Source organism: Ambystoma mexicanum, chromosome 10 (genome assembly GCF_040938575.1).
Source record: "Ambystoma mexicanum isolate Mex_15411 chromosome 10, UKY_AmexF1_1, whole genome shotgun sequence".
Lineage (NCBI taxonomy): Eukaryota > Metazoa > Chordata > Amphibia > Caudata > Ambystomatidae > Ambystoma > Ambystoma mexicanum.
Genome location: NC_090932.1, coordinates 1130841859 through 1130865067, shown reverse-complemented (window position 1 = coordinate 1130865067; position 23209 = coordinate 1130841859). Strand labels below are relative to the sequence as shown.

Here is a 23209-nt window from a genome sequence, read left to right as displayed (position 1 = left end):
ATATATTGGTCGAAGATTGTGAAGATGATATACAGTGGTAGATTTGAAAGAGTGTCTAAGGAAATCAGAAATGGAAAAAGACTAAGCATGATCAGCAGGTGGGCCAATAATTGTTTGCAGTGTGTGGGTACATATAACATCTGTGGAAGCGAAGACTAGTTCGGGAGTACTTCTTTTCTGGATGTAAAGCTTGGAAAAGATATCACAAAAGTTAACATGTGTAAACAAATGCCCCCAAATGCATGTCTTGTTTAGGGTTGGGATACAATTAAAAGGGTATATTAGTTGGGGGGAAAAATAGTTTATTCTGTGTTAAAGTTACTAGTTATAAAAGTAAAGTCTACAAATAGTGGAAATTCTAATTTTAGGGTATAAACAATCACTCCAAAGCAACTATTTTGTTTATTAAAAACAAAACCGATCCCACTACAAACCTTAACTTGCACTGCATCACTACTGTACAAAGCTCACTGCAAATATTGACGTAAACATTGTGAGGTAGTGGTGAAGTCTGAATTAAGCTTGTGTTGGTAGTGGGATGGACTTTGATTGCGTAAAGGAAATAGTTGATATGGACCGAGTCCCTCTCTCTCTCACCTGTGCCCCCAGCGGCTCATATACACCGTGGGACCAGAGGCATAGACAAGGTAGGGCCTGCGTGGGCAAGGCCCACCCAAAATCTGGAAATGCCCAATCAACAGCGCTGTGTGAGCATTTACAGATGTTAATGTCACTGCAGTGGGGCCAACTACATTAGCTTCAGGCCCCACTTGTTGGACAATGTGTGGTATCCTGGTATGATTGTAGCGAGTGCTTGTGTATGAAAGGGCCTCATAGAATGTTAAAGTGGAGCTGAACGTGTTGGAGGCTTGGGGGTTCCAGAGAGTGTCCGTGGGGACTTGGAGATAGACTGGGAGACCTGGGTGTGGCAGGCTGGGGTAGAAGGTGTTTTTGTTTGTTTTGACTGTGATCCTGACATGATGGTGAGGGTATTCTGTTTCTTGTTGTTTGTTTGTAAGGAGGGGGATGTGTGGTATCCTGGTATGATTGTAGCGAGTGCTTGTGTATGAAAGGGCCTCATAGAATGTTAAAGTGGAGCTGAACGTGTTGGAGGCTTGGGGGTTCCAGAGAGTGTCCGTGGGGACTTGGAGATAGACTGGGAGACCTCGGTGTGGCAGGCCGGGGTAGAAGGTGTTTTTGTTTGTTTTGACTGTGATCCTGACATGATGGTGAGGGTATTCTGTTTCTTGTTGTTTGTTTGTAAGGAGGGGGATGTGTGGTATCCTGGTATGATTGTAGCGAGTGCTTGTGTATGAAAGGGCCTCATAGAATGTTAAAGTGGAGCTGAACGTGTTGGAGGCTTGGGGGTTCCAGAGAGTGTCCGTGGGGACTTGGAGATAGACTGGGGACCAGGGCAGAGGCTTATTACTTACTCGCCTACCTTTCATTGACTATGCTATGTAACCAAGAAGAATAAAGCCTGTTTCCTTTTACACTTACCTGAGTCAGCCTGGTTCCTGCTCCATGTCTTTCCTGACTCAGATACATCACAATGCTGGCTACGCCTTTGCTTGGCACGCTCAGAGGTGGGCAATGTTAGTCATTAGGTACTCTCAGTCTGACTTTACCCATCGGGTTGCCCCTGTGCTATCCTCCGAGTCACCAGTGTCTACCCAGCAGCGCACTAATGCTTCATTAACATTGGCATTTCACCACATTTGTAGACTTTATTTTTTATTAGTAGTAACCTTAACTTATTGTTACAAAAGTGTTTTTTTCCAACTAGCTGCTTCTTTTTTTGTAGGTACGTGATGTTTGTGGTCCTTTCCGCATTTCTGCATGTATGCCTGTGGCCATTATTTTTCCAGGATAGGTCTGTATGTCCATCAGTGCATGTGTGTTTACATTCACATGCGCGTGTTTGTGTTTTTTCCACGTGTTGTGTGCATGCCTGAAATGGGAGTCTTGTGTGCCAACGCTGGTTGGTGGCTGCGGCTAAACATGTGGGTTCTCTTTTCGTCCATGTGGTTGTGTGTTACCGAATGTTGTACACATGCCCAATGTGTGGCGTGTCTGTAATGGCTGGGCTGACTGGTTTCTGCTTTCTGGTTTGGTGAGGTTTGCGTGTGTTGTGCAGATACCCCTGTGATGCGTGTAGCTGGTGTGTCTTGTAAGTGTGTGTGTATGTTTCCTCTTCATTTCCTTTGTATTTCGCATGTGCCTCTTTCTTTTTGTTGTTTGCTGCGCATGCGTGTTCCATACTTTTTTGTTTCCAGATTCACAGGGCACGCCCTTAATATATTGATACATTTGAAAAAATGAATAACTAAAAAAATGTTATTAAGCATTGATATAGTCTTTATAAAAAAGAAGACCTTATAGTCAAAATCAAGAATACAAACAGCCATAAAAATCACTAAACATGTCCTAATCTGATTTGGAATGCTTTTGTTTCATTGGGCAGTTCCGCAGGAGGTCCAAGTGCGGTGCAAACATCTCAAAACTCGAAGTGGGTGATCTTAAGGCATTCGTCCCCATAGAGTGATTTGGTTTTGGGGTCTACTGAAAACCCATTCTACCAAAACTGAAACGTGGGTGTGTTGACACTGATTTTAAACTGTAAACACGCGTGTGAACTTGTCCAAGTCCAGCACGCGCACCCTAGTGTGAGTACGGTATGGCTGGACACACTTGGTAAATTCCACGGACTGAGTCACAGGTTACTCGGGACAGTGTTCATTCATTGTCCCATGTAAAGTGTCACGTGATCTCTACTGCTGTGTCGGGCTGTTACTGGGATTTCGGCCCGCCCATGACGTGCATATCATCGTGAATGGTGAATGCGTCGTTTCTGATGGATTGCTCTAAAATCTGCAGGATAAATAGTGTTCAGAGTTATTCTAGCGGTTTGGCGCAACATAATGTATCGATGTAAATGTATTCCCGTCAAATTGAGGAATACAAGCACACACTGCACACACAGCACACGCGTTGCACACACAGCACTCTGACTTCTATTGCTGCAGCTTCCTGGTGTGTGTTTGTGAGTTCGTGTGTATGCATGTCTGTGCGTGTATATTTGTGTGGGGCTTCTGTGTGTGCGTGTGTTGATATTTCCATGGTCGGTGTTATCCCCTGCACACTGTGGGAGTTCTCACGCTGTGCCTTGCCTGTCTTCTCTGGTCTGACCTGGTGCCTCCTCTGTGTGTGTGTCTCACTGCTCTCCCCCGCGAGCCTGACCCTCTCTCTGTCGTTGCGCCTTTACTCTGGCCTCTGAAGTGGCGGCCTGGCTGTGGCCGTTCTTTGCCTGGGTGCTCGTCGTCCTCCCTGTCCCGTGTCTTCCTTCCGTCTGGTGGTCGGCCGGCCCCAGGCCCTTGCCCTCAGGCCTTTGGGGGTCTATCCCCGTGTCTCCGGGCTCTGCTTCCGGTGCCTGCGTGTTGCCTCTGGCTCCCTGCGGCTCCTCCCGCCGTCGCCCCTTGCCCAGGCCTAGCATGTGGCGGCTCTGCACGCCTCTCACTCTTCCCCGGCCTGCCATGTGTCTGCTCTCTGAGCGTCAGCCCATGGAATCACCCATCCATGTCCCAGGCTCCTTTTCAGCCCGGTTTCACCAGGCCCCCAAAGCCTGGCAGCCAATCAGCTGCCTGCTGGGCCTGCCAGCCTGCTCCGAAAGGTCTTCACTGGGATCAAACCAGCTTCAAACGCATCTGATTGGGGAGGGAGGGGGCATTAAAAAAACTTCCCAAACTATCAAAAGTCAGGAGGGGGGAGAGCACTGCAGTCTGCTTCGGTCCCTGGCTCGTGGCGCTTACAGACAGCAGCCCTCGGCTCAGGCAGGTAGGTGTGCTGCGTGAACATGTATGTGGCTGCCGCTTGTGTGCGTGAACATGTGTGTGTGTGATTGCCCCGCGCTTTGCGTCAGCCAGAAAGGGATAAAAGGCGCGCGTGAATATGGCCTTTGCTTTTTGCTGACGGTTCGTGCCTAGAAGACGAGCAGGTGTGCTGTGCGCCAGAGAAAGAACCGTGTCTGTGTTGCTTGTGTTATGTAGGTGGGACGAAATGTCTGGGGTGGAGGGCGGGGGGGTACGGGTCTCTATGTGCACAGTGTGTTGAGTGCTTTGTTGTTGCTGGGTAATAATCCATATTGTGATGTGAGTGGTGAGGCAGCGGTGTGCATGGTTGAATGTAAGAGGCTGGAAATAGTGATTGATGGGTGTCTGTGTGGGGGGTGTTGAGATACAGTTGCAGGGACGAGCCCTACTGAACCCGAGATGAAGGAGGGTCCCTGGGGCTGGCCTGGTATTTAAACCCAATTGCAGGCAGGGGGGGCTACATCTGCCCTGGAGTCACCCCCTGTGGTGTAGGCCCGCATCTCGCACTCACTGCCGTCTCCCTTACTCTCCCCAAGTCTCCTGCTGCTGACTCTGGACTGAACCCTCTCACTGACCCGGGACATTCGCCCTGAAGAACCCGCGCACCTCTGCCCCCGAGCCCCGAGGAGACCTGCGCTGGAGGAGGCGGGGGCCCACGTGTTCGCCTTATTCCCTCCAAGGAGCAGGGAGGCCATGCCACACAACATCGTCCGATCAGGTAAGGGGGCATCGGCCACAGGGGGGGGGGGGCGGGGGGCTCGGGGCATGGGCCCTGGGAAAGACACGGGCCACAGGGAAGGGGGGCAGGACCGAGGGGCCGGATGCGGCCCATGGCCCCTGCCCCTGGCAGAGAAGCCGTGGGCTGTCCTAGTGTGTGGGGACTGTGGCGGTGGGAATAGCGTTAAAGTACAAATGACAGGAACTGCAGAGAAATGGGTTAGTTTAGTTAGAAAAACTCTCACTTTTCAATGTGTGGCTGAGATCTTAACATGCAGAAGCGTCATGCGATCATGGGAGGACCACGCGTGTGGCTGGACACGAAACGCAGCGTCGTGATTCTCCCAGGAATGTTGGGACGGTTCTTGCCAGTGGGGGTGATGGGTTGGGGGGGGTGCTGAACTCGGTATACAGTCCATGTTATTGGAAATAATTTAAAGAGGCCTGCAAGCGCTTGCCCGGCTGCCCGGGAGCGGCGCGATACACTGGAGAGCTGCTTTATTTGGTGCTTTTTCGGGTTGAGGGGGTGACAAGTTGTCGATTGTTTATCATTTCCCTCTGGTGAACCCCTCACCCAGGCACATTTCTATTCAATAACTCAATCTTCATTGGGGGGTGGGGGTGTTGGATCGGGGTACTCACAGCCAGTGTTGGCAAGTGCCAAATGTACATTTTAAACAAGAAGCCGAGTCAAGTGAAACAATGGTGGGAAAGGGAGTCACGGTGATGTAGTCGTGTTTTCACACGTTGGTTTAATGATGGGTAGGCCCCTCTCCCCCATCCCCGCAATCTCTGGGTCTTTTATTAGGCCAAGAGGATGCCATTATATTTATTTGAGAATAGGTTCAAGTCTGATTGCAGGCTGTGTGCTGGAAAAAACCTACTGTTAAAAAAAACGGTCAGTACTTTTGTTTTTTATAAAGAAATGCCCAGTTTGGTGGAAATGCCGCGTAGAAAGGGCCATTATTGCCATTAATAGCTTGCTTAATATTATGAAAATAAGAGGCCCGCCCGCAGGGCAGCGCGGGGTCCGTGCAGGGCCCCTGGTGTGGCCGGCGGCGACAATAATTGAATTCTTCGTGTGGATAGATGGTGCGGCTGGGGTGGGGGTGACGGCGCAGAGCAGAGAAGGGCACACACTCATCTGTTAGCCCCCAGCAGCTCTGACACCAGCTCACAGGGGGCAGCGGACCGTGGGCTCGAGAACGAGCGCCCTGCATTCGAGGAGGGGGTGGGGGGGGTGAGCGGATATCCGGCCCGGCCAAAGGGACAGGTGGAGCAATGAGAGGGACCCCAACTCCCTGCCTAAGGGAGTGACAGCCGAGAGAGGTCTGGGACTGTAGGTGTAGCCCACGCTCCTCGCGAGGTGACATGCTTATAGCAGTGGGCGAGGGGTGGGGGGGGGGTGGGGGGGATGACGGCCTCTGCGCAAAGAGGTCACAACCGCATAGCAGAGAGAGACAGGGCTGCAGTTGCCTGCCTACGAGGGCGGCCCACCGCTCAAGAGAGAGCGAGATGTAACTCACTGCTCAAAGAAGCCGAAGCCTCGTAGCGCCAGACAGAGGTCGAGCTGCCCCATAGCGGCAGTGCTAGGGCGTGGGTGGGGGATCCCCAGGGTGGGATGTCCCGGCATGACAATGTCCGCTCTGAACCCCTAGAAAATGCGAGCTGTTTGTGTCTCTGCTTGGGCCTGATCGGCCAGTCATCGACTCGGGCAGGTGGGGGTGACATGCACGGACATGGCCTACACATGGATGTCCAAAGATCGAAGCCTGCGCGTGTAATATAGGGGTCAGCACACGCCCCCCACACACAGCTGCTTGCATCGAATGCCAGCTCGCAGTTCAAATCTCCCCGGACACATGCATCGAGACCAGAGGCCTCCCGCAGGCTACGATCAGCCACGGCGGCCCCTGCAGGGCCTCTAACCCGCGCCAGGAGTGGGGCTGGGCCGGGGATGCGGGCAGCCCGTTTGGCACGGCTGCCTGCTGGGCGTCGGGTGAGCTGGGCACCTTGATGTGAGCGGTCTCACGTGTTCCTATAGCCTTGTTGTCTTTTTTTCGGAGGAGGGGGGGGGAGTTATTTGCCCAACAAGACGTCTCTGCCTGTCTGGGGTCATTAGTGCGGGATTAGCGCAGACCCTGGGGACTCAGGTGGGGATTTATAGAGAGACAAATGCACGCGCGCGCCCCCATCGACCCGCGCCACCCTAAATCAATACTTCAAATGGATCGCGGGCAAATGTGGAGTTCCACTTGTGTAAGGCGAGCATTAGTCCTCATCAGCGGGATCAAGGCCGCGGCCGGCACGATGGAGCCATCCATCTCCATCCCGCGACCGGGGCCCGCGGACATCACGCGGGAGGAGCACGCGCGCGCGCGTCCGCGCCTGACAGGCCTTATATCGTGACCAATTACGGGGCGCGCGCTCCTAACTGATTGTTTGGGGACGGGATATGAGTACGTCCCATCCGTCGTGCAGTTTTATCTTGTGCAGGGACATGAATGTACACCCGCCCACGTGTTCAACTTGTACTCACACACAAACACCCAGACTGTGGAAATGATATCAGATTGTGGCATGTGTGACTTGCCTCAAATGCGCTACTCCACTTTCACATTTATGCTGAAAGTTTTTTTTTCCAACCCTTTTCAAAACCACCATAACGTTCTTGGCTTGGTGTTGATAGACATATATATATATATATATATATATATATATATATATATATATATATATATATATATATATATATATATATATATACTGCAGATACAATAATAGCTATCTCATGATTAAATACTTATGCATATGTTTATTTATGCGTACAACTATTTACCTCTATATGTTTAAATGTGTATTTATATTATATATGTGTAATGCATATTCGTGCATGTGTAAACATTGCTATTAAAGGCGCACTTGCAAGCATATATACGTATGCAAACAATGTGTATTTAAGTACCCGCCGCCCAGATATCACACGCAGAAATGTCCTTGCAGCCAATCGGTGTCATGGGTTATTTAGAGTTTGTTGGAACTTGTTGGCGCTTCGCCCTCCCCCCCGCCCCCCCCCGCGTCCCCGCCAGGCCGCCTAAAGAAATAAATGGGGAGTGCCTGCATTCAAAGCTACGTTTCAGGAGTACATAGGGGTAGGGTACCCCAGGGGAGGCGCGCCGAGGTTTTGTTAAGCGCAGTACGCCAGATGCTCGCGTGGGCCAGTTTATTCACTCAAAGTGCGAAACCTTTTCGGTCAAGGTGGGCCAGTTTCAAGAGTCACTTCACTCTGCGTCTGGTAGTTTTGACCAGTGTTGGTGAATAAATATAATTGTACATTTTGCATCACATTTTATCAACAACAAAACACCCTTGGGTACTATTCAATCAGTCTGTCACAAAAGGAATGAATTGTCAATTGCAACGGTGGGCCACTATTTCATTGGTGCCGAGACCATTTTATGCCCCAGTCCGACCCTGCTAGTTCTGAGCACGTCAGTTCATCGGGTCGGACTACTGCGTGCCTGTCCGAGCAATGGACCCCAAAAGTGGCTACCGGAAGTAGGGTCTACCTCAGCACACAGCCACCAGTGGGGTCCCTTTCAATGGACACACCACTAATGCTGAGGGGCGATCCAGGAAGCGCCCGTGTCGTGCGTGTCACTTCGTGTGTCAGCTCGGGTGTGGGCGTGCGTGCGTGTGAACTTGCTCTAAGTCCGTATGCAGTCATGTCACGAGCGGCCGAGACGTACCCCGAAATACGGCCAAAAGAAACCAGACGCGGGGGGCAAGGTCTCACTGAAAGCACGGATCTATATGCGACGAACTTTAAATAAACACCAGACGCCATCACGGAGAAAGTACGCAGGTGTGCACAAGTTTCTGTGTTTTTTGTCATTAAGAGGGGTGGGGTGCGGGGTCTTAAATAAGAGGCTCCTGGCAGCGCTCAGAACCCGGAAATAGCCTGTTGCCGTTCCCTCCTCACAGGGGAGCATCACAAGAATTAAATATAGCGCCCCGAGGCCACGCATATATCGAGGGTATGAGCTTAAAAGGCCAATAACAGAACAGAAAAGGGAAATTGGAGAGAGAAAAAAAAGATATGGCTGAAATGACATTCAAAATTCACCAAACTGTGCCACGCTGGTTGCCGCAGTCCTCAATAACTCACATCCAGTTAAAAGGTGTTTTAAAAAAAACTAAAAAAACAATGTGTCACTTAATGGACTTCCAACTATAACAAAAAAAAATAGACCGATACAAATGCACAGGGGGGGAGGGGGGGGGGGCTTGGAATGCAGCAAGTCCGTCGCCAGCAGGTGTGAGGGCACGGGTTCACACGCAGTACTCATTTCTTGTAACGTTTCACCTGGAGCTGCCCGTGGAAGGCGGGTGCCAGGGGCCGCAGAAAGGAAGCAACGCCTCGAAGAAGCACACATGGAATATCCCCGGGCGACCGGGCGTGCGTGACCCCCCCCCCCCCTCTCCCTCAGATAACCGGCCTATAGACGGGCAACCTGGCTCCACCTGTGGCGAGTGACCTATTCCCGCGTCCAGGCGCTTTCATTTTTTAAACCTGGCCTCTTGTTTCGTCGGCAGAAGGAAGGGGCCGCGAGCTGCACGCGCCAGTTCATTTTATGCCGCTTGAGGTCTAGCTCGAATAATCGCCGAATATTCGTATATTTGCGGGGTGTCTCCCCTGCAATATACATCTTGCTAATCACGAAGGGGGCAAAGAAACACCTGAACATAGCTCTCAACTCACCCGCTTTTGGCGGGTGTCACCCGCCTTCAAAGCAGACGAATCACCCGCCAAGTCCCTCATACGCCCATTCACTTCAATGGGCCTCTCACCCGCCAAAAATAAAATCGGGTGTTTTCACCCGCCTAGGTGACAAAAAAGGTTGGGAGCTATGCCTGAAACCTGTTTTGTGGCAATCAGGGTGCCCCTCTGCGGGTATTAATGAAGGCAGTTGTTTTGCTGTTACTGTCCCGAGAAACAATTTAGGGGGCTCTAAATCAGACCTTGCTCTTTCTCTCAGGTGTGAAATGTCTTTTTTTGGGGTGGGGGGGGGACATATCTTCGGACTTCCGTGCCCCGCAACCTGAAAACGCTGCGTTCTCCGAAAAAGGGAAGGGTCGTGTGACCTGTGTTGTCGGTGGACTTCCGTTCTTTTGTCGGCGGGGTTGCCCCTTCGCTTTCCACGGCCCCCTTTTGCATGGAAGTTAATTAGAAGATAATTTAGCGCGCCCGGGAATTAGCAGGCGATAAGCGCCATCTTCTGCGGGCGCTGGCACTTTAATGGTGGCGCTGACGGATGGGCGCCCTCCCCTCTGACTGACAGCTCTGTGGAGCCACTTGCGAAGAATTTATTTCCTTCCCTTCACTTGAAACAGATTTGTTTTATCTGATCATAAATCGGGAGGTTGGGGGGCGGGGGAATGGGGGTAATTAATTGTCAGATGTCAGCGACAACATTTGTTTGTTAATGACGTGCCCTTGATCGCAGATCGCGATGCGATAAGAGTTGGGACTTAATTAAAGGCATTTTGGGAGAGGCCGTTGATTTGAGGGGTGTGGGGGGTCGTATGAGGTTGGGGCCGGGCGACCACAGTGGTGGCGCAAGAGGAACAAAGGGGCTGGGACTCGCATGTCAACTATTTAGTGCGCTGCACTCCTGGGTCTGCAAACTTTCATAACACTCGTGCGTACGCAAGTCCCGCCAACAGAGCTGGACTGCGTTGTGTTACACAATGTGCTGTGTTGTCTTCTAGCGCCTTCACTGAGACTTTCATGTAAGAAATGTGTTCTATTCACTTTTTAACGACAACAAGGTAGCATAGTGCTTGAATGGACGCACGTTTCTTAGGCCTGGTGAAGTGAAATTCCGAAACATTGGTTGCTCGATTGTTCGCTTCTATGTATGACGAGCTAGGCAGTGAGGGCTTGCGTGCGTATGGATAGCTCACGGGTTAAGTATTCGGCCAGTAGGCCTTCCGAAAGAGCTGGAGGCATACAGGGCCTGATTCGTGGAATATTTTGCACGGTGCAAAGTACTTTGCACTGCCAAGAAACACACTGATTCATGGAACAGTGCAAAGTGTCTTTTTGGCGTGCAAAGTCACTTTGCACGGCAAAAATACAATTTGCACTGTTCCATGGATCAGGGTGGAGCAGTGCAAAATGTATTTTTGCACTTTGCACTGCAAAAATACACTTTGCACTGTTCCATGAATCAGGGTGGAGCAGTGCAAAGTGTATTTTTGCAGTGTATTTTTGCACTTTGCACTGCAAAAATACACTTTGCACTGCTCCATGATCAGGGTGTGTGTTGGCAGTGGCAAGTCACTTTGCATAAGTGAAAAGTACTTTGCACCGTGCAAAATATTCCACGAGTCAGGCCCATAGTATCATTACATTTAATTATAATTATACCTTCTAGCGCCTAGAGGCGGTCAGAAACCGACAGGAAACCCCGATATTATACAGGAATAATCATGGGATGCATATAAGAACGTTTCTATGTACGTCCGTGTGCGAGTAAGACATAGGTATGTTTTCCGATGCTCAGTGGTGGGTGGTGCTGCCCCCTCCCCCCAGGTGCCGCTCCAGGGTACTGTCTCACTTCCGGGAATTCTTTTGAAGGCATTCATACCCCCGCGCGCCCCCACCGCACTGCCTCTGCGTCAGGTAACCTGTTGCACGGCGGAAGAGGACATCCGGGGATGTGACACGGCCCAGGGGCACGTGGGCGCTCAGGTGACTCGGGATAAACAGCTGTAGGCTTGAAATGTGTGGCGGGTTTCCAGGAAAGGAGGGGCAGGAGGGGATGGACACGGGACTGTGTCTGGGGGAGGCAGGGCAGAAGAAGGACGAATCGTGGGACTGGGGGGTTAGTACAAGGTAGCACGATAATAAAACGGGGGGCTTCAGAATGGTGTCTGGTTGGCCTTGTTTTGATGCCAGTGTCTCTTGTGATGTTCCTGCACCCCAGGGTGATGTAACGCGCCCCCCTTGTGATGTCAGGACACCCTGTGTATAGCAATGCATTCCCCTTTTCACCTCACATAACCTTTCTGAGGCGTCACTCGTTTCGACAAGGAGGTCGTGGTTTTCTAATATGACGTCACAGAACCTTGTGCGAGGTGTCAGGTTATTTCTGTATTGTTCGTAAATCCGAGTGTGGTGTCTTGTGGTTCTATGGTGACGGCAGGCCGCTGTAGAACACTCTTGCGTGACGTCATAGGCGTCTCATTTGATGTAACTGGTTCACAATGACTCCCCCCACGCCCCTGATGTGTGTGGTTCCTTATTGAGTGAGTGGCTTGGTGAAGGGTGGGTGAGGCGTTTTCTGCTGCAAGGAACGCAGCTGCCCCCATAAGCAAGTGGGGCCCAAGGGTTGGAATCGCAGCACTGTTTCGTCTCGTGATTTTCCCGGGCGGATCAAGGCCGGAAGCGGGACCCGGAACTAGACGGTGTTGTCTAAGGTGTTCTGGAGCCATGGAGTAGGCAAGGGTGAGCATAGCAGAGGAGGCCTTAGAGCTTTGTTTTATTGAGGTGGTTTTGGGGGGCTTTTCCAAAGATGCTTTTTTTTGGCTGAGGTAGAGGGATTTGAAGGGGGTTTGGCCGTACAGGAGTCAAGTAACCGCAGGGTTCTTTCCGAGCCTAGCTGCAGCCTTTTGCACAAGCCCGAAAAAGAAGCGTTGCTGTTATGTAGACCCAGGTACTGTGCAATGTAAGAAGTGTTTCTACTCGACCCGTCATCGAGGCAACGGTCACCCGGCACCGAGGAAGTGCGAGAAAATGCTACTTGTACTGTGCCTCACAACCGGGTTTCCAGACCGATGTCCGAGGCAGATGGAGGAAATGAGAGCGTGGTTGGCGAGGAATGTGGCGACATGGAGCAAGCCGGCATCACTGACCATTGATCACCGGTCGCGGGACGATAGCTCAGGGGCAACGTGCTCGCCTTGGAAGCAAGACGACATAGAGCAACACAGGTTCAATCTCCGGGTCCGTGCTTAGAAACCTCTGGGTATTAAGCGCGTTATAAATAACCTATGGTATTATACCTCTAATCTGGGTGTGGGCATCACAGCCAAGGCAAGAGTGAGCCCACAGCTGTACATTGATTCACACTTCTTCATGCCAGACCCCCCTGCTTACATAAGCAAGAGTTCATAGATGTCCTTAGTGACCTGTTTTTTTGCATTACAACTTTATTAAACAGGTCTCAAAACAACGGACACAGCTCATATTAGAGCAGTGAAGTACCCCAAAAATGTTACAGCTGTATAGTTGCCAACATGATCCATTCCAATCTGTAGGTGCTTATCCAGTCCGGGTTTTTTCTTTGAATTCTGAGACTTGTAGTCTGAGTTTTATAATGGGAAAAGAAGAACTGCAAGTCCCAGAATGCAAAGAAAAACCCTGGACTGAGTAAGCATCTGCAGATTGCAATGCAATATGTTGGCAACTCTGCAGCTGCCAATCCTCAACTTCTCACAAGCCCACTTTTGAAATAGCTCATTGCAGGTAACTTTCAGGAGACGGCACATAAGTGAGTGTTGGCGCCCGCAACCCTTATAGGATCACCACATCTCAACCAGATACATAAAGCTGGCAGAGGGGGCAGATACACTCGCTGCCCACTCATTCAGGGTTGGGTTCCCTGGACATGTCCACTTATCCATCCATCTCAGTGCCTCCTCTTTTAATGGAGTTCAGTTTATCGAGTTTGGAAAGTGTGGAACCAACCCTGCCTGAATTTGCACCTGTGATTGCACTTTGCACACACATGCCAGAGGATAGCCCTTATTGTGACTGAAAGCTGCACACAGACGTCAGAGGCTGGCGCTGAACCCTCTGAGCTATCTGGCACTAGGATAGTCAGTGGGTCGAGGGGGTACAATTAGCTGGCATTGCTTTGTAGTTGGATGGGGCATGAGGAAGTTCGTGGTCGTCAATACTGTGATATAGGGTCAGATTAGTTGGTGATGTGCACAGGGGAAGCGAAAGGTCGTCCTAAGGGGATCAGTGGACGCCAGGGATCTTTCAATGTGGGAAAAGGTCAGTTATGAGAGAACAGGTTAGAATGGCGACTCTCGTGGAGCTGCATGCGTGACCTGGAAAATGTGAAAAGAGAAGGGTCCCAGTTTAAGACACTCCTTGCAGTTAGAGAAAATATATATCAGTGGACCTTGTGATGTGAAGGACTCCTTGTGCAATGTCACGGTTCCCTATTGATATGTTATGCAGCCCTTGTGTGTTGTAATGGGCTCCTGTGGTTATTGGAGCCCTGCGATGTGCCCAGCGGTGCTGCTAGGTCTGGAAAGATCCAGGGCTACTTTAATGTCGGGATTGTCAGGACTCAGGGCTGGCTAGCCTTTTGGTTGTAGCCTCTCAGCTTCTATGCAGGGCTACTGTGAGGAATTTGACTACCCGCACGGTGGGTGTGTGCTCACCTGGGCTTTTTTGAAATTTTAAATGAAACTGAATGATGATAGATCAACCTCTGGAAAATGTGTGGGGCTAATCCGCGCACATTTTCCTTTGCTCACTGCACAACATACACATAGACCTGTGTACACAGACTACATGCCTGTCATATTTAGTTGCAATATGACAGCCAACAGTACATCAAGACATCTCAGAAGGGGGAGGGCAAACCTTCCTCCTGCCATGAACAGCCTAATTAACCAACCAAGGCTCCATGGATCTGCCCTGCCCTTTGTTAGCTGTTGGTGGTAGCTTTCCAAACTAATCAGAGTGCATTCAAAGAGGCCCACGGGAGGCCTGGTCGCATGACTAACAAAAACAGGAAAATCCCAACAACTGTTGACATGCACTGTGTCAACCTGAAGCCAGCTCCTGGTTCTCAGTATCAAGGTCAGTGGCCTGTCATTTCTGGGACTATGTGTTTACAGTAGGCAACCCCTGCAGGTGGACCCCTTTCAGAAGGTACGAGTATGTGGTTTGATGGAGACAGAATGTATGTTTTTGCTGCAGCTTCAAGAGAGACCTGCCGCTCTAATCAAGAACCACATAGAGGTCAATCAGCCAGAGGGACCCATTGATCGACAGTAGACAGAAAGATGGGGGGGACTTAGTGTTATATGTTTTCACCCCTTTACCTTTTCTGTTTCAAAGCACTCTGGTTATGACCTCAGGCATACAGGAGATTGTTGGTGGGGCCCCAGGATTGGTTCATTAAAGTAGGCTTAGCGAACAACAATCACTGTGGCCCATTTGGCTTTAAAAGAAGGCTGAGCCCCTCATTTGGGCAGATCATCTGAAGACTTTGCAAGGAGTATCAAGAAGAACTCATTTGGACCTTCACTGAAGGTACAATCTGCCTTACAGCTTCCGCCAGTGAAGGAAGGCCAGAATTTCCAAAGAGGGAAGCAAGATCCCTCCCCTTAACATTTCCCAGAGAACAGAGGGAGATACTGAATCCAGAGGACCCTCCAGCAGCTCCAGACCTGGTTCCCAGCCAGCACGCAGCATGCCCTGCTATGCTCTGCAGCAAGCTTCCTAGGTGGGAAATGCCAGAGAGTCTCTGAACCAAACCAAGGACAAGGCAGATGCCGGCAACACTCTCCTCAGCTTTGGGCAGTCCACCTTTAAGGACGACACACGCCCAGCGAAGAAGCTAGGAGGAATGCATCAACAAGCATCATCCAGCATCCACTTTAAAGGACATTTTCAAGCTAGTTCAGCACCTCAAGCTGCAACCGACTGCACTGCTGATTGTTGTCATGCCGCAGTCACTCAGGTCATCTGAGACACCTCGACCAGTGCTTCAGACCCACCAACCAGCACTGAGACAATGATTCCTGACCCCGAGCTGCTGTGTGGGCCAGCCTGCAGCCATCCTGAAACCCACAGCTGTCTCCCATCTTGAACTCTGCCGCAGGAGGTACAAAGCGCCCTGAAACCGACTCGATCCTGTGAGCACAAAGAACTTATACAATCACAAGATAGATTGTGGTTCTGTCCCCCTGGTAGATCTCCGAAGGCCCCTAGTGACATTTTATGACCCATTGCTCCCTTTGTGCAGAAACCAAGTATCCTTGAAATATTGTGATTGAGTACTTTACCAACTACCCTCCTGTCAGTATCCAGAGTGCATCCCTTTTCTGTCTGTCCTCTACATTCCCTCACAGGATGGGTTGTATTTTGTAGTGTGCTACAACTGTCAGTTGAATGATAATAAAGTAGATATTTTAATACAACCTTGACTGGACAGTCCCTTTTCTCATTGGGTAATAATTGTAGTTTCCCTGTGTTGCAACTAACCAACGATCCACGACCTTGCAGAGATAAGCCTGCCATTCTGTCCACATTACCAAAATTGGACAAGGAGGTTTATAATTTGGTTGTGTTTCCAATCTGTTGGGATCCCTTCTGGTGTACAAGAGGTGTGGGGCTGATTGATGGTTTAGAAACCAATATTCATCCCTTGACCACTTGTGCCCCGGAAGTTGAAGCGTCACAGCTACAACCAAAAGACCCAGGGCTATAGTAGGTCCAGGCCCTCCACCCCTCAGCAACAACTCTGGTTGTGTCAGGGGGATTCTAGCATTATGCAAGGGAATCCTGTATACAGATGGGGATTCCTACTGTATCAGTCCAGACAGTCTAATTCCAAAGGTCACCTGTGCCAGCCTATAGAGCCCCATCTGATGCTACGGGTTCCGATTGTTATGTTACGGAAAATCTGTGTGTTATGAGCTTCGATTGTTATGTTATTGAACCTGTGTGTGTTGTCATTGGGTTCATATTGTTATGTTACAGAATCCTTTGACATGTTAAGGAGTCCTATTGTTAAATCACCTCATGCCACACTAGGGGGTTTCTAATGTGATGTTACGGGACATTTGTGATGCTGAGGGCTCTTATTGTTATGTTACGGAGCCATATGTCGTGGCAGAGCGTTTCTACTGTAATATTAACTCTTGTATTTTGGCACCGGTTCCTATTGTTTTGTTATGGAACCCCTGTGTCTTATCATGAGTTCCTATTATTTATAATGTTATAACTGTTCATTTATAACGCGCTTAATACCAGGAGTGGTTTCTACGCGCTGTAGCGGGATTCAAACCTGTGTTGCGCTGAGTTGTCTTGCTTCCAATACACCCCTTTGCCCCTGAGCTATCCTTCCTCCCCTTGTGTCCTTATCATGTTACAGAACCCTTGTACGGTGTGATGGGTCACTATTATTATGTTATGGACCCCTGTGTGATATGGACGGTTCCCATTGTTATGTTATTGAACCTTATGTCATGGTACAGGGTGTCTATTGCCATATTACGGAAGCCTTGTGTCCTGTCATGGGTCCTACCGTTATGTTATGGAAACCTGCGTGATGCTCAGGGTCCTATTGTAAAGTTATGGGAGCATATGTCACGGCACAAGGTGTCTATTGCCATACTATGGAAGCCTTGTGTCCTGTCATGGGTTCCTATTGTTATGTTTCGGAACACTGTGTGATGTGGTTATGCTATGGAACCCTGTGTTACGGCAGAGGTTCCTACTGTTATATTATTGAAACTTATGTCAGGCCTGGAGGGTGTCTAATGTTATGTTACAGGACCATATGTCATCTACATGGTTCCTATTGTTAAGTTATGGAACCCTATGTCACGGCTGGGGTCTCTGTTGTAATGAAAGGGAACCCTGGGTGATGTCAGTGGTTCTTGTTGTTATGCTATGGAACCGTGTGTGAAATAGGGGTTCATATTGTTCTGTTTTGTAACCTTTGTGTGTTGTCATGAGTCCCTATTGGCATGCCACAGTACCCGTGTCCGATGTGACATGTTCCTGTTGTTATGTTACCAAATCCTGTGTGACGTAAAGGGTTCCTGTTGTTATGTTATGGAACCCTATGTCTCGGCAGGGGGTTTCTGTTGCTATATTACGGACTCCTGGGTTCATATTGTTGTGTTGTGGGACCCCGTGTGATGTTAAGGATTCCTGGACCCTGTGTGATGCTAGAAGTTTCTCTTGTTATGTTATAGAACCCTATGTCACTGCAGAGTGTTTCTATTGTAATGCCAGGGAACCCCTGTGTGATGTAAAGAGTCCCCAGTCTTATGTTACAGAATCAGGTGTGATGCCATGGGCTCCCCCTTTCATGTTGAGGAACCACGCATCAGGTCAAGGGATGCCTGTTGTGATGTCACTTGGTTTTACCCCGATATTTGCAGCTTCTATTCCAAGGTCACGTGTTCCTCTTGTGACATCACAAAACTCGTTGTGATGGGACAGAACCCTCAAACGATTTGGGGGTAGTGCAAATGTTTTGCCAGTGAGCGAAACAAAAATCCTCCGAGAAACTAAGCAGTTAAAGATGTCATTTGTCAAAGTCTCATAGGGGGTTTAAGAACGTCGTTTATAGTTCCGAAATGAGCAATTCACAAGCTGTTGCTTGCTGGTAACTTGCTCTGTTCTGCCCTCGTTTACCGAATGTATGCGAGAGGCAAGCCTGCTGCCATTATCAGAGTGCACTGCATAGCTTGTTGAACTGTGCTGATCAGCGATGGGCCCTGTGCTGATAAGCCACGGGGCATTCGATGGGGCATTCAGGACTGTGCTGATCAGCCATGGGGCATTCGATGGGGCATTCGGCACTGTGCTGATCAGCGATGGGGCATTCGGGACTGTGCTGATCAGCGATGGGGCATTCGTTGGGACATTCGGGACTGTGCTGATCAGCGATGGGGCATTCGGGACTGTGCTGATCAGCGATGGGGCATTCGGGACTGTGCTGATCAGCGATGGGACATTCGGGACTGTGCTGATCAGCGATGGGGCATTCGGGACTGTGCTGATCAGCGATGGGGCATTCGGGACTGTGCTGATCAGCGATGGGGCATTCGGGACTGTGCTGATCAGCGATGGGGCATTCGGGACTGTGCTGATCAGCGATGGGACATTCGGGACTGTGCTGATCAGCGATGGGGCATTCGGGACTGTGCTGATCAGCGATGGGGCATTCGGGACTGTGCTGATCAGCGATGGGGCATTCGGGACTGTGTTGATCAGCCATGGGGCATTCGATGGGGCATTCGGGACTGTGCTGATCAGCGATGGGGCATTCGTTGGGACATTCGGGACTGTGCTGATCAGCGATGGGGCATTCGGGACTGTGCTGATCAGCGATGGGGCATTCGGGACTGTGCTGATCAGCGATGGGGCATTCGGGACTGTGTTGATCAGCCATGGGGCATTCGATGGGGCATTCGGGACTGTGCTGATCAGCGATGGGGCATTCGGGACTGTGCTGATCAGCGATGGGGCATTCGGGACTGTGCTGATCAGCGATGGGGCATTCGGGACTGTGTTGATCAGCCATGGGGCATTCGATGGGGCATTCGGGACTGTGCTGATCAGCGATGGGGCATTCGTTGCAATAATACCGATCTTCCACTGCGTAGACTTCACATACTATTTGGTATTCTTACAAGTCCTAAATAATAAGTGACCGTTTGACTCCATGCCGCTCAAATACCCCCTTTGCATCACCTGGGCTTTCTGTTTGCACTGTATGTTTTGAATTGACGTTAAGGGGGACTACCACTCCCAGAATGCCAACGGCGTTAAATGAAAGCTAGGATAGGAGAAGTGGTGTTCCAGTGACAAGGCGCGATCTGGCCACACTATAAAACATGCTGCCATGGGAATTGGGGAGCATTCAAAATGACGCTTATCAACCACACAAGCAGCAACCCATATTGTCCAAGTGCCGTGTAAAGTTGCCTGGTCTTATTGTAAAATCTACATTGTAGTGGTTGTTGGGTTAGATGCCGCAGACAGTCACATGTTTTGGTGTTTGCACCTTGCACACAGAGGCACAATTTCATAACGGACCATTCATGTCCTGTATATATTAATATTGTGTTTTTATATGACACGTCATTTAAGTTGTGTTTTAATTTCTTGTGACCACAGTGTAGCAGCCGCCTGCAGCCAATAGGGCTGCCTTGCACGGTTTATTCTGCCTTTAGTAGTAAACACCTACCTGCACGACCATTACATCATATGGGGGCAGTAATGTGCAATAACAGACCGCATTGGGACCTCTCCAAATACATTTTCAAAAGTGAGTTTCGATCATCAGAGACACTGTTGGGATGCTACTCGACTCCATGCAAAGCCCCCACCCGCTCTCTGGGGAAGCACAGATCAGATCCAGCCCTCTGTTGGCAAAGGGGTGTGGTGATTATGCCCTGCATAGGCCAGGGATGGGCCTGCATGGCTAATACCCATAGTGATTGGTGTTACTACCAGTCAAAAGGCCACCTGCAGCTGGGCCAGGGCCTGGTCCCATTGACATAGCTGACAGAAAGCAGGAAATGTTCAGTATCAGTGTGAGTCACCTTGCTTCATGTACAGGTTTCTATGGTCCGTGTGAGTCCCTGCCGCCTTGCTTCATGTAGAGGCTTCTCTGGTCAGTGTGAGTCACTGCCTCATTGCTTCATGTACAGTGTTTGTGGTCAGTGTGAGCCCCCTTGCTTCATGTACATGTTTCTAGGGTCAGTGTGAGTCACATTGCTTAATGTAGAGGTTTCTCCTGTCAGTGTGAGTCACTGCCTTCTTGCTTTCTGTACAGGTTTCTTTGGTCAGTGTGAGTCACTACCTCATCGCTTCATGTACAGTGTCTGTGGTCAGTGTGAGCCCCCTTGCTTCATGTACATGTTTATTTGGTCAGTGTGAGCCCCCTCGCTTCATGTACATGTTTCTTTGATCAATGTGAGCCCCCTTGCTCCATGCACAGGTTTCTTTGGTCAGGGGAAACCCCCTTGCTTCATAGCTGCGCGGGTGTCCCCCGCAACACCCCGTTCACTATACTTTGTGGCATAGTGAGCGGGCTGTTGCGGGGGACACCACCGCACCACACCCGCAAAAAAAAAAATACGGGGGCCCGCAACACCCCGCTCACTACGCTCACTATACTTTACAGTATAGTATAGTGAGCGGGGGTTGCGGGAGAAACCTGTGCAGCCCCGTAGTATGTAAGTGTGCTCGCATGAGAAAGGTGCAAACTTTGGTACCTTTGAGAACATTCCGGCTGCGGCAAAATCAGCTGCGGTCCGATCACTTAGAATGTCTCACTCTATGTGTATGTTTCTGTGTGCAGTGAGGAGTCTGGCTCTCGCTCTGTTCATGTTTCTATGGTCAGTGAGGGTCTCACTCTCACACTGTATGTTTCTATGGTCTGCAAGGGGCCTTTCTCTCACTCTATGTGTATGTTTCTGTGTGCAGTGAGGAGTCTGGCTCTCGCTCTGTTTATGTTTCTATGGTCAGTGAGGGTCTCACTCTCACACTGTATGTTTCTATGGTCTGCAAGGGGCCTTTCTCTCACTCTATGTGTATGTTTCTGTGTGCAGTGAGGGGTCTGGCTCTCGCTCTGTGTATGTTTCTATGGTCAGTGAGGGTCTCACTCTCACACTGTATGTTTCTATGGTCTGCAAGGGGCCTTTCTCTCACTCTATGTGTATGTTTCTGTGTGCAGTGAGGAGTCTGGCTCTCGCTCTGTGTATGTTTCTATGGTCAGTGAGGGTCTCACTCTCACACTGTATGTTTCTATGGTCTGCAAGGGGCCTTTCTCTCACTCTATGTGTATGTTTCTGTGTGCAGTGAGGAGTCTGGCTCTCGCTCTGTGTATGTTTCTATGGTCAGTGAGGGTCTCACTCTCACACTGTATGTTTCTATGGTCTGCAAGGGGCCTTTCTCTCACTCTGTGTATGTTTCTGTGGTCAGTGAGGAGTCTGGCTCTCGCTCTGTGTGTTTCTCTGGCAGCTCGAGGCCTCTCTCTCACTCTATGTTTCTATGGACAGCGAGAGGCTTCTCTTGTTCCGTGCATGAGGCTCTGTGGTCAGTGAGAAATAACTCCCTGAATCTCTGTTTGTTCTGTGTCCAGTTGGAAGCACTTCTTCTTGCCCTATCTGCATAGCCGTGCTCCATAAAAGGCACCCCACGTGCTCCCCGTCTGGTATTAGAGAACGTCAGGGAAGTTGCATCTGTTGTGTTTGCAAGTGGGGATTGGACCGCATAGATCCTGCAGAGAACCTATGGATCTGCAGTGATCCGAAGTGGTGGGCTTTCTGAAGTGACGATCAGTGAAAGAAGTGCTGGTCCTCAGTGTCACTTCTCAGAAGTGCTGGCACGCAGTATCCCTTCTGAGAAGTGCTGGTACTCAGTATCACTTCTGAGAAGTGCTGGTCTCAGTGTCACTTCTGAGAAGTGCTGGCACTCAGTATCCCTTCTGAGAAGTGCTGGTACTCAGTATCACTTCTGAGAAGTGCTGGCACTCAGTATCCCTTCTGAGAAGTGCTGGCACTCAGTATCCCTTCTGAGAAGTGCTGGTACTCAGTATCACTTCTGAGAAGTGCTGGTCACAGTATCACTTCTGAGAAGTGCTGGCACTCAGTATCCCTTCTGAGAAGTGCTGGTACTCAGTATCACTTCTGAGAAGTGCTGGTCTCAGTATCACTTCTGAGAAGTGCTGGTCTCAGTCTCACTTCTGAGAAGTGCTGGACTCAGTATCACTTCTGAGAAGTGCTGGTGCACTCCCACTGAAAGTATTGCAGACATTCTTTCTGCACCCCTTCGTTCTGCTTAGGGAAAGCAATGTTATTTTGTCAAAGACACCTTCATTGTGCCAGCAAGATAGTTTAGCGAGTTGAGTGCTTGTGCTGCTAACATCTCTGTTCAAAATAGGTTCGAGTGCTCGTTGGGCCCACTCAGCCCATCATGCTGATGGGGTCGGTACATTGCGTGCCATTGCATTGGGTAAACACCTATTGGAGGAATACAGCACAAACAAACACTTCATGTTCTGTCTTCTTTTGGTCCTTGATAGACTCTGGTTGTGCAGTGAGCTCACTCGTTTTAAATATGACCTTATACGCAGTGTTTGGAAGGCCGTTTGTATTGCAACTGGCAAGGAAGATTTTCCATTTTCACAATAAAGGTTTCTTCCTCTAAATAAAATGCTTTAGATTCACATGCACCGCTTTAGTGATTTTCTTAAAGTAGTAATAATTCTCTTCCCGAGGGAAGTCTATTATTGAGATGATCTGTTAATAAATAAAGCATGTTTCCATCCCAAAAGCATATTATTGGGTGACGAAGGCAAAGCACACAACATTAAAGCCAATCCCATCACACGCATAATTGCATTGAAAGAAATGGTATTCATAGTATTAAAGGCCCCTGGACCCACCGTGATAAATGAATGGATGGAATTGGGAGTTCATTCTTTGAATGCTTGGCTTTTCAATAATTTACAGAACAGCACAACTGTTTTCATATAACGGACATGATTCAATAACAACTGCACGTCTGGTGGTATGGCATAGTGTTCTTCAGGGGAAATACGTTTAAAAGGACATCCTCAAGGATGTATTTACCAAGTACTTACTGACATGATTTATAGTGTCCCCAGGGGATCTACAATGCTAAACGCACGTTTCCAAACAACTGAAATAATTTACACAGTGAGATACAACTCTTTGTCTCATTAGATGCACGTGTGGTACAAAGACAGTCGTTCGTTTAAAGGCATGCGACACGAGGCCACACGTCACAAGAACATACATTTCACTGCTATGACAACCAA

The 23209-nt window shown here is 49.6% G+C and overlaps 1 protein-coding gene across 6 annotated transcripts in view; it reads left to right on the top strand.

The window, feature by feature from the left end:
* Nucleotides 1–3721: 3721 nt before the first annotated feature.
* The window catches only part of PAX8 (paired box 8), a 104575-nt gene continuing 85087 nt past the window's right edge, over nucleotides 3722–23209 (top strand). For all 6 annotated transcript variants that reach the window (XM_069619025.1, XM_069619024.1, XM_069619028.1 and 3 more), the window contains exons 1-2: nucleotides 3722–3834; nucleotides 4406–4587. In XM_069619025.1, the coding sequence (XP_069475126.1) occupies nucleotides 4563–4587 (25 nt within the window). In that variant the 5' untranslated portion in view covers nucleotides 3722–3834; nucleotides 4406–4562. The remainder of the gene's footprint in view (nucleotides 3835–4405; nucleotides 4588–23209) is intronic.